The sequence below is a fragment of the Thamnophis sirtalis genome, unplaced genomic scaffold (assembly GCF_051295495.1).
Source record: "Thamnophis sirtalis isolate CommonGarterSnake01/CBP01778 unplaced genomic scaffold, rThaSir2_p1.2 scaffold_14, whole genome shotgun sequence".
Classification (NCBI taxonomy): Eukaryota; Metazoa; Chordata; class Lepidosauria; order Squamata; family Natricidae; genus Thamnophis; species Thamnophis sirtalis.
In genome coordinates, this window is record NW_028261394.1 from 9,443,081 (window position 1) to 9,454,506 (window position 11,426).

The 11,426-nt window shown below is 45.0% G+C and overlaps 1 protein-coding gene across 2 annotated transcripts in view; it reads left to right on the forward strand.

Annotated features, from left to right (window-relative positions):
- The first annotated feature begins 1,092 nt into the window (after positions 1-1,092).
- Positions 1,093-11,426, forward strand: part of MARF1 (meiosis regulator and mRNA stability factor 1) — a 46,387-nt gene continuing 36,053 nt past the window's right edge. The window contains exons 1-4 of one of the 2 annotated variants that reach the window (XM_087729015.1): positions 1,093-1,165; positions 5,610-5,807; positions 8,120-8,812; positions 11,246-11,420. In XM_087729015.1, the coding sequence (XP_087585141.1) occupies positions 5,664-5,807; positions 8,120-8,812; positions 11,246-11,420 (1,012 nt within the window). In that variant the 5' untranslated portion in view covers positions 1,093-1,165; positions 5,610-5,663. The remainder of the gene's footprint in view (positions 1,166-5,609; positions 5,808-8,119; positions 8,813-11,245; positions 11,421-11,426) is intronic. The other variant, XM_087729016.1, reaches the window with a different exon arrangement.

Sequence of the window (11,426 nt, forward strand, 5' to 3'; positions counted from 1 at the left end):
GTATAGATCTATTTCAAGCTGTTTAGCTCTCATCAGCTAGCCATACCCTTACTGGGAATCGAACCTGGGCTAATACAGGTTATACAGCCTAATACAGCCCAGGTTCGATTCCCAGTAAGGGTATGGCTAGCTGATGAGAGCTAAATAGGTTGAAATAGATCTATACTAGTCTCCCTTTATTTATTTATCAGCACAAATGCAATATCTATATCTATCTATATCTATATCTATCTATCTATCTCTATCTATCATCTATCTATCTATCTATCTATCATCTATCTATCTATCTATCTATCTATCTATCATCTATCTATCTATCTATGTATCTATATATCTATATCTATATCTATATCTATCTATCTATCTATCTATCTATCTATCTATCTATCTATCTATCTATCATCTATATATATATATATATATATATATAAACTACCCGATTATGGATGAAGTATGTAACAGTGATACCCATTGTCATCGAGACACTTGGTACCATGTCCAAGAATTTTACAAGATACATCAACAAATTGCAGCTTCCTGCAATAACACCAGCAGAACTGCAAAAAAACCTGTGCTTCTTGGAACATCTTATATTTTAAGAAGGTCCTTGGTTGATACATAGGATGCTGGCAGCAAACCATATCAACCATTAGCACCAGTCACTTGTATTTCTAATGCATTTTTGAATGTTCAGCTGGCTGAGTTTCATGTTTAATGAATAAAGTATATAATAATAATAATAAAGTTTGAGGAAGAAATGTAATGGCTGGGCATGTTATATCATTGCTCAGAAACTCATCCAGGGTGGTCTTTACGAGTTCAACCCCCCCTCTTCCCCCCACGCCCCCATCCCCATATTGGCTGGGAACACTGGGACCTGGAGCCCCAAACCACCCAAGAGTAGAGACGCAGCCTCGCCTCTTTAAGCCAAAGCAATGGAGGGATGGGGGAAGAACAGAACGACCTCCCAGGACCAACGAGAAGGCAGAGGCTAGACGGGGCGCGCGGGATGGGGGGGGGGAAGGCTTTCGCGACGTTTTTACGACAGCGCTCTTTCCGCCCCTCCTCCCCTCGAGCGGCCGGAAGCGGCGCTCGGGGAGGCGGAAGCGGAAGCAAAACAAAGAAGAGGCGGCGGCGGAGGGCGCTGGGATGCGACGGAGGGACGGTGAGTGGCGGCTTTTTGCGCGCCTTCACGCCGCGCGGGCCGAGTCGCCGGGGTTGCAGCAGCCGGCCGGGCCAGGGGGGGGGGATGTATGGAAGGGGGGGGGGTGAGCTGAGCCCCACTGGGGCCTATGGGGGTAAGTGGGGGGGGGGGTCGCCACGGCCCGGGGAGGCGGCCCGCGAATGCAGCGGGGGCTTCCTCCACAGAAGTGGTGGAGTTCGCTCTGGGGACGCCTCCGCTCTCCTCCCCTGCCTGCCTGCCTCCCTTGGCCGGCTGTGGCTGAGGAAGCCTCGGGCTGGGTAAAGAAGGGCTCCTTAGGCGGGTCCCAGCTATGGCTCTATGGGCGTCACTGTCAGGGACTTGCAAGCGTTTCTGTCTCGGCCTCCCTAAAGGTAACCTTGGAGGGGGGAATGAAGAGTACTGCAGGTGTATTCTATTGTTGTTGTTATACTTTGTTCATTAAGCATGAAACTCAGTCAAATGACATTTGTGTCGCAAATACCATTGATTGATGCTAATGGTTGATAAGGGTTGCTGCCAGCGTCCTAGGTATCCACCAGGTATCTTCTTAAAAGTATTATTAGTATTATTATTATTATTATTATTATTATTATTATTATTATTTCTTTTAGTCATTAAACATGAAACTCAGTCAATTGAACATTCAAAAATGCACCACAAATACCATTGACTGGTGCTAACAGCTGATATGGGTTGCTTCCAGCGTCCTAGGTATCAACCACGTACCTTCTTAAAATTGTTGTTGTTGTTATTATTATTGTTTATCCATTAAACATGAAACAGTCAACTGAGCATTCAAAAATGCATCGCAAATACCATTGACTGGTCCTAACGGCTGATATGGGTTGCTTCCAGCGTCCTAGGTATCAACCAATGACCTTAAAATGTACGATGTTTTTTCAGTTCTGCTGGTTTTATTGCAGGAAGCTGCAATTTCTTGATGTGTTTTGCATAATTGTTGGACATGGTACCAAGTGCCCGATGTCAATGGGTATCACTATCACATATTTCATCCATAGCCATGTAGTTTCGATGATATTACTACTACTACTACTACTACTACTACTACTACTACTACATGAAACTCAAGTCAACTGAACATTTAAAAATGTATCACAAATATTGACTGATGGTTGATACAGGTGGCTGCCAGCATCCTAGGTATCAACCAATTATCCAAGTAACCTATTATTATCTCTTTTATTCATTAAACATGAAACTTATTATTATCATTGTCATCCATTATCATCATCATTATTATCATCATCATTATCATTGTCACTCATTATCATTGTCCTCATTATCATCATCATTACTATATAAGGTTTAATCTTCAATTCAATTCACTTGGTAAAAACTTAACAGTTCAAGTCTTAACCAAGAACCTAAGAACTGTTAAGGTAACGCCTGAATATATAGGAAGTTCCGAGTCAGGTGTTTTTTTTTTTGCAAAGTCTGATAAGTTTCAACATTTCCATGTGTCTAGCAACTCTTTTGGGATTGCTGCAAGGGTTCCTATTACTATTGGTTCATCTGTTGATTTCTTCCTCCACAATCACTCAACTTTAATTTGCAGATCATGTTGTTTTGTTTGGTTTTTTCACTAGTTGTTTCTATTCAATTCATGTATCGCCTGGTATTGCAATATCAATGAATGAGTTTTTTTTTATTTTTCCACAATAGAGATGTCAGGCATGTTTTAGGTCAGAGGCCTGTTTGCATTCGAGAGTCCCACAAGATGTTATTATTTACTATTACTAATTATTATCATTAATTCAATTGTATGCCATCCATCTCTAGGCGGCTTATAGACATCCAATGGAAACGTAGCATAAATGTTTAAATATGATATGTATTTAAGCCGTTTACGGAGCTTCTCATCTCTGGATGTTTCACAAGCCCCAAAATAAAACATTTTAAAAACAATGTCAATCTGAAAGTTGAGAGCAATAGCAATAGCAGTAGACTTATATACCGCTTCATAGGCCTTTCAGGCCTCTCTAAGCGGTTTACAGAGAGTCAGCATATTGCCCCCAACAATCTGGGTCCTCATTTTACCCACCTCGGAAGGATGGAAGGCTGAGTCAACCCTGAGCTGGTGAGATTTGAACCGCTGAACTGCTGATCTAGCAGTAGCCTGCAGTGCTGCATTTAACCACTGCGCCACCTTGGCTCCTTACCTCCTTGGAGAGGTAGTGGTTAGATCCTGAACCACAAGAAGCCTGATAATAATAAATTGCATGATTGTTTTCTGGTTAACCTGAGAAATACCTTTTAACTATGCACAGTGAGCCCTGTCATGTGTGAATGCAGAAGAAAGGCCAGAAAATGGTGTTTTTTAAGAAACGTTTAACCCGTTTCTGATTTTCAGGGTTTAAAAAGAGAGCCCTTTGAATGTGCTCACAAAGTAGCTTGCATCAGTGGCTTGAACAAGGTTTGTTTTTAAACAATAAAAGTTAATCAGTGGAAACCTATTGCTACCTTGATTGCTTTTGACAAAAGATTTGAATCAACAGCAAGAAGATATCATTGTCCAAGAAACGTTTAGGAAGTTACTGCAAATTGCCAAGGAGCTTGCGTATACAGAGAGTCCTCGACGTGGAACCACAATTCAGCCCAAAATTTTTGTTGCTAAGTGAGGCAGTTAAGTGAATTTCGTCTTATGACTTTTCTTATTGCAGTAAAGTGAATCACTACTGCAGTTGTTAACACAGTTAGTAACACAGTTGTTAAATGAATCTGGCTTCCCCATTGATTCTGCTTATCAAAAGGTTGCAAGAGGGGATTCCATCACCCTCCCTGGAGGCTGCAGCAGCCATCAATGTGAGTCAGTTCTCAATCAGCTGAATTTTGGTCACGTGACCACGAGGATGCTGCAACAGTCGCACGTGTGAAAAATAGCATAAGTCATTTTTCTCCAGTGCCGCTGTAACTTCGAACGGTCACTAAATGAATTGTTGTAAGTCAAGGACTACCTGTACTAAATTCAGTTTTGCTACTTGTTGATATGTCTATGCCTTTAGAACATCATCTTTACATTCACTAGGATTCCTGTTTCTAAAAGCAACAGAACAATTGCTTTGTTTGCCGTGTATAATAACAACCATGGGATTTTATTCCACCTTAAACCTGTCATAGAAACTGGCTGCCTTTTTGGCCTGTTTGTGACACACAAATTTCTGCAACAGGTCTTCAGGATTAAGTATTAAGATAATACCTAATTGGCTTGAATTGTTTTAATTGCTACTTCACGGCATCAGCAATAAGTTCCTTGAGAACGTTTCTATAATCAAGCTAGTTTTAATAAGTAGTATGAAAGCACAGCTGTTAGGAATATAATTCTCACGGTTGGATTGCCAATATATAAATCATATAGCAATGCTGTACCTGTTTCTTTAAATCATACTGTAAAATGTGATTGGTTGCTGTTTTCCTCAATCTGCCATAAGAGGGAGCCAGAATGACTGTTAGCTCTCTGTTAGATGCTGGGCTGAAGTTTTGCAACTGTTAGCAAACTTTGTGTACTGAGCCGATTATATGATACTGGACTATGTTATTTGGATTATCCCTTAACTGAAAGACATTGATGACTGACTGTCTTATCTGTGTATGACTTAGACTGTTTGATGGACTCTGATACCTCTATTTCCACGAAAATAGAAGCCTATTTAAACTGCAGTGTCTCTGTAAGCTGGTTTGTATGTTCTCCAACACAACTCTCACAACACTTCGCTGAACGTACTCGCTCTCCCAACAGGGAGCTTACCTAACACACAGCCATCATGACTTAACTCCACATCGTGACTGGCTAGTATCCTCCATTGGGTAAGAAAGTCTGCGCCACTCCAAAGTCTTCATTTTCAATGACCATGCTCTGCTTGAATTTGAGGGGCTGCCACAGAGAGGAGGGGGGTCAAGCTATTTTCCAAAGCCCCTGAAGACCAGATAAGGAATAATGGATGGAAACTGATCAAGGAAAAGATTCAACCTGGAAATAAGGAGAGATTTTTGGACAGTGAGAACAATCAATCCGTGGAACAGAAGTTGCCTTCAGAAGTTGTGGGAGCTTCATCACCGGAGGCTTTCAAGAAGAGACTGGACTGCCATCTGTCGGAAATGATGTTGGGTCTCCTGCTTGGGCGGGGGGTTGGACTAGATGACCTACAAGGTCCCTTCCAACTCTGTATATCTAAAAATTTGCAAAGGACTTTGGACTTGTAATTGAGTAAAATCTGGCAGATCGCAGGTTCTGCACTTCTGCCTGATTTTTGAAAACCAATATTTGTTTTTGTTGAGAATTCTATTCTGCCTTCTTGCTCCGCAGCTCAAGAAGGTGATATAAATGCATCAGGCATGTTGAATAAGTGGGTTGTGTGTGACGGCACGTGATCTGACCTTGTGAAATAATGCACAATGTTTTTCGCAGTTGGAAAGGAAGGAAGGAAGGAGAGGAGAATGCTGACTTCTGTTTGGACATATAATGGAAGGAAATATAGCACACAACGTCTGTCCTAAATCACTCGGATGGCTTCAGCGACAAGATAACGATGCAAAGCCCTGGCTCTGGAAATTTTCTAATTGCTTTTCAACTCCTGAACAGAATTTCCCCCTTGCTGCAACAACGGTAGAGTGTGGACCTTGATGTGCATTACCATATTTTTCTGAGTATAAGATGCTCCGAAATATAAGACACACCTAGCTTTTGGGGAGGAAAACAGGGGGGAATAATCTGCCTCTGCCCCCCCAGCAATTTGCCTCCTTGCACCAAACAGTAAACAGTACAGAAGATATACACTGTTTGTGGTGTTATATTTCGGACTATACTTGTACAGATGCTGTTAAAATTGATGTGCTTTCTGGAAGTATAGTTATTCTCTGCTATTTAAAAGAAGATACAATGGCACTGGGCCTCTTCAGAAAGCATTTATTTTAAAAAAGCTCCTTCCTTTTGTTAAGTTGTCTAGAATAATAATAATAATAAAGCAGTCTTTAAAAAATAAGTCTAATAATTTGAACATTCTATAGGCATTTATAGTTATTGACTTACCTCCTTGCAGCAAACAGCAAGTTTCATTTTCAATTTCAGTTTAAGGATGCCGATGATCAGCTGTTTCAGGCTGCAGGGATTGCCATAGCCTATTGCCGCCTCTGCAAGCCCCATTTTCTCAGTTTGTTGCAAGGAGGTAAATTACTGGGAGGCAGAGGTCAAAGGGTGGGGGCTGGTGGGTGAGCGGGACTACATTCAGTGTATAAGATGCACCCAAATTTTCACCTTCTTTTAGGCGGGGGAAAGGTGTGTCTTATATTCTGAAAAATAAGATAAGTAAAATGCTACATTGATATGCAACTAGTCCCCTGCTTACGACTGCTCTTATTAGTTTCTAGGCTTAACGATGCAGCCCCCAAAAGCTACTTATGACCCAGCTTTGAAGTTAAAAGCCTTTGCAGCATCCCCCACATGAATAAAACTTGGGCAAATCCACCCTGTTCACCCCTCTGTCTCTCTCTCCTTCCATCCCTCCCATCAGGGACCCTGGGCCTGCTTCCCAGCCCCTCCTCCCCAGTTCCCTGACCAATTATAGACGTTACCACCTGTAGTCCCGGAGGTGTTTTTTCAAGAGGCAGCTGGGCTTACCAGAAAGTCCATTTGCCTCTTGAAAAAGCATCTTTGGGGCAACCATGATCTGGATTGACTGAGAATCTCCATAGACCTTGAAGAGGTTTGGGAAGAAGCTTCTTGGATGAGAAGCAAAACGTCTTCAAAGAAAAAAACCAGAAAGTCCAGTTCATCCTCTTTTAACGACTCCATAACCCTTTGCGGGGTGGAGCCCGGGCAACTGAGTGGAGCTGAGGGTTTACTGGCCAGATACCATCCCTGTCGCCAATGCAAAGTTACATCCTCAGTGTGCCCAGAGAGAGAACTATCTGCCTCTACCTAAGCCTCCTTGTGATACGATCACATGACCACAGGACTATGAATTCAGGTCATAAGTACCTTTTCAGGTGGCGTAACTTCAAACAGTCACTAAACAGTTGATCATATGTCTAGGACTACCTGTACTTCTAATGAGCTTGGAATTTTCCAGTCTGTTTGCAAATCTTCAGGGACCTAATCTGGTCTCCATTTGTCACTCTTCTCTCTTCCTGGCTTAGGCCCAGGGTACCTGCGAGACCACCCACTGCCACCAGTAGTCTCCCACTGTCCAGTGCGATCCCACAGAGTTGGCCTCCTCAGGGTGCCGTCGGCCAGACAGTGTCGGCTAGTGACCCCCAGGGGGAGAGCCTTCTCTGTGGGAGCACCTTCCCTCTGGAATGAGCTGCCCCCGGAACTTCGCATAATCCCCGACCTCTGGTCCTTCCGACGCGCCCTAAAAAGTTGGCTTTTCCAGCAAGCCGGCCTGGCCTGAAAAGAATAAAATATAGGATTGATTTGGTTGTTAATTTTAATTGAATTTTTAAAATTTTATTGTAAATATCAATTGGGGTTTGTTTGGATACTTTATTTAATGTCCCTTTTAATTTTTGTAATATGTGTTTTCTTTTATGTTGTACGCCGCCCTGAGTCCTTGGGAGAAGGGCGGCCTATAAATACAATAAACCTCAAACCTCTTCCCTCTCTCTCCCTCCCTCTTATCTCTCTCCTCCTTTTCTCTCTCTCCATCTCTCTTCCTCTCTCTCTCTTCCTCCCTCTTCTCCCTCTTCTCTCTTTCTCTCCATCTCTCTTCCTCTCTCTCCATCCCTCTTCTCTCTCTCTTCCTCTCTCTCCATCCCTCTCTTCCTCTCTCTCCCTCCCTCTTCTCTCTCTCTTCCTCTCTCTCCATCCCTCTTCTCTCTCTCTTCCTCTCTCTCCATCCCTCTCTTCCTCTCTCTCCATCCCTCCCTCTCTCTCACTCCCTCTTCTCTTTCCCTCTTCTCTCCCTCTCTCTCTCTCCTCAGAACAAGTCCATGGAGAGCAAGAAAGCTCCTGTAGAGTTGAAGGAAGCCCCCCCAGCTCACCACCCTCCTCTGCAGCCCTTTGCAGCCGTGCCCCTCCCCGACGTCCACTCTCTCCAGCCAAAGCAAATCCAACTCTCGCCCAACCCTAAAGTAAGCTGCTGTTCTCATGGCTCTGATCCCTCCCCTCGGGTCCCTCAGTTGCACTTTGGTGGCGGCGGCGGCAACATCGGTGGTGGCGGTGGTGGCAGCAACAGCGGCGGCGGCGGCTTGATTCACCCCGGGACGGTTTTAAACGCCCCCGGCACTGGGACGATCACCTGGCAGATAGGGTCAGAGTTGGCTTGCCCGTCCTCTTCTATTTCGCTCAAGAACGGCCCGGCGAGAAGCAACATGGCCGGCACGTGCCGGGAAAACCCTGTCCCTCCGTGCCCTCACTTTTCCTGCTGCGGGAAACTCCACTTCCAAGCCTGTCACGGTAACCTGCACAAACTGCATCCGTTTCCCCCCCATCCGGGCTGCACGACTCCGGGCTATTTTTCCTGTTCTGAATTCAGTGGGGCGGCGGGACTCTCGGAGGAGCACCTGGCCCAGCCAGAGCGCATGCCTTGCGTTTGCACCAACTCGCTGCACCTCAAGGTTTCACCTCCCCTTTGCTTGAAGGGCTCTCACCACTGCACGGAGTGTCTCAGCAAGGTTCGTACTCCCTGTTTAACCCTACGCTGTAATATTGGGAAGGTTTACCGGTTTCTGTGCGGGCCTTCAGGAGCTTTGGCCTTGTGGGGGAAGGGGGGGACTGTGTCAATTCAACCACGACCAACTCGCCCCAGAACCCCTCACTGCGGGATTTTTACACTAACATCAAGGAAATGGTGGCATAGTATCCTTAAAGAAAGGATGCAAAAGGAGGGACGGAAGGAAATGGGAATGGGAAAAATTAAAAGAATACTTTTATTTGTTTTAAATAATTACCGTATTTTTCGTACTGTAAGATACACCCGATCATAAGACGCACTCCTGGTTTCGGAGGCCAAAAACGGGACACGTGAAGGCCAAAAATGGGACACGTGGAGCCCGAAAACCATATTTTTCGTACTATAAGATGTACCTGACCATAAGCCACACTCCCGTTTTCTGCCTCCACGCGCTCCGTTTTTGGAGGCCAAAAGCAGGACACGCAGAGTCCGAAAACAGGGTGTGCAGAGGCCAAAAATGGGGTGCACAGAGAGGCCAAAAACGGGGTGCAGAGGCCAAAAATGAGATGCACGGAGAGGCCAAAAACAGGGTGTGCAGAGGCCGACGAGTGGGAGCCGGTGGGTGGGCAGGGCTTCAGCAATATTCGCTCCATAAGATGCACAGACATTTCCAGCCATTTTTGGGAGACAAAAAAGTCTGTCTTATGGAGCGGAAAAATACGGCAAATAGAATTGTTAAATTGTCCCATAGCAAGTTGTCCCATTCAGTGTGAGGGCCACCCAGTTTGAGCACATCCAGATATACTGTTTGGATTTTTCAAAATGGTTGCCATGGATAGAGTCCTCAACTTACAGCCACAATGGAGCACAAATTTTCTGTTGCTAAGCAGTTGCCAAATGAGTTTTGCCACAGTAGTTAACCAGATTGACGCAGTCATTAAGTTAGTAATTAAGTTAAGTTACCATTAATGGTTGCGAAGTGAATCTGTCTTCCCCATTGACATTTGCTTGTTAGAAGGTCGCAAAAGGGGGGCCAGGTGATTCCAGGACACTGTGACTGTCATAAATACATGCATCTGAATTTTGATCACCTGACTGTAAGGGTTCCCACAGATGCCCTAATTAACTGGAAACTCATGAGCCTCGAGCCAGATTTCAAAAGAAATCCAGTTATTTATTAGGTGCAACATGTCTGCACTGTTCCTGTTTGAGGTCAACTCTGCCTCGTGTGATTTATGGTTCAACTGTGACCCTGTTTCCCCTCCTCCTCCCAGAGTGTGTTATTAATCACATTGTCCAACGAGGCACTTTCCCGGGCTGTAAAAACCACGCCTTTCAGGCCAACTCCAGTACTCTGAAATCCCTCTTTGAGAAAGGTATGCGTGGTTTGTGCTTCTGAACGTGGCTGCTAAACTGCTCCATCAGTTCTACCCCGTTCCTGCCCATGGCAACCCGAGAGCCAACCATTTGTCAACTCATAAAGTTGCCATGGTGAGGAAAGGGGGAGGGGGGAGAGTGCATTTCACTCATTCCTTCGGCTAGAGTCAGACGTCAGATTACTACAGCAGGCTTGGGATGTGTGCAGCTCGTTGGAGAATGTGATTTATGACGCAGACTTGAGGGAAGGAAAAGGGGTAAAGTTCAGCCATTATTCAAATGAAGTTTTAGATCTGACTGTCAGGTTTCCAAAAGGTACCCTAATTGATTCATGAGCCTGGAGCCAAGTTTCAAAAGAAAACCAGTCATTTATTTGGAGTTCCATTTGGCAATACTCCATTGCAGTCAGATCTAAACCATGGCAACTTTATGAGTTGACACCATGATTGCTTTGCGAGTTGACAGTGATCATGGGTTTGCGGCACTGGTGGGGCCCGTTGTCCTCCACATCTTACTATCCAGCGATGCCTCCGCAAGCCTCCGTGACGTTCCAGCTGCTCGCCGGAACGTCGCGCAGGTGCTGCATGTGCATGCGCAGAAGCGCCAAAGGGATTAAAGACCGGTAAGGACCGCAGGCGGGCGGGTGGGCCCTCCAGAGCACCATACCGGAACGGTACCCGATGCTCCAGGAAGGCTCCGGTACGCCTGTACCGGGGAGTACCTCCTGTAACCCACCACTGATATGCGGCAACGATTGTATGAAAAACTGTCATAGGTCACTTTTTTTCCAGTGTTGTTGTGACTTCAGTCACTAAATGGTATGTTTGTAAATCGAGGAGTTCCTTTACCTGTCCAGGAAATAGCTATTCACCAGTAGGCCAATAAGGAAGCTTTATTTAAATGAGTAGGCCAATGAGGAAGCTTTATTTAAATGAGTAGGCCAATGAGGAAGCTTTATTTACCACTGTGGGGGCTGAAGTGAATAGAACAGCTGGTCGAGGTTGGTTTCTATGCAGTATGCTGTGTGCTAAGGCAATACTATGTTTTTCCTCCGCAGTCGTCCCAAGAAAATTTAGTAGAAGCCGCTAAAATGTGGCCGGATATTCCTCCTCCCAACGCCCAGGTGGCGCCCCTCTCTCTCCCAATGTGCAACGGCTGTGGAACCAAAGGAACAAGGAAAGAGAAGAGCCTTCTCTTGGCCAGTAGCTTTGGCCAGCTGACTCCCAAACATGGTAAAT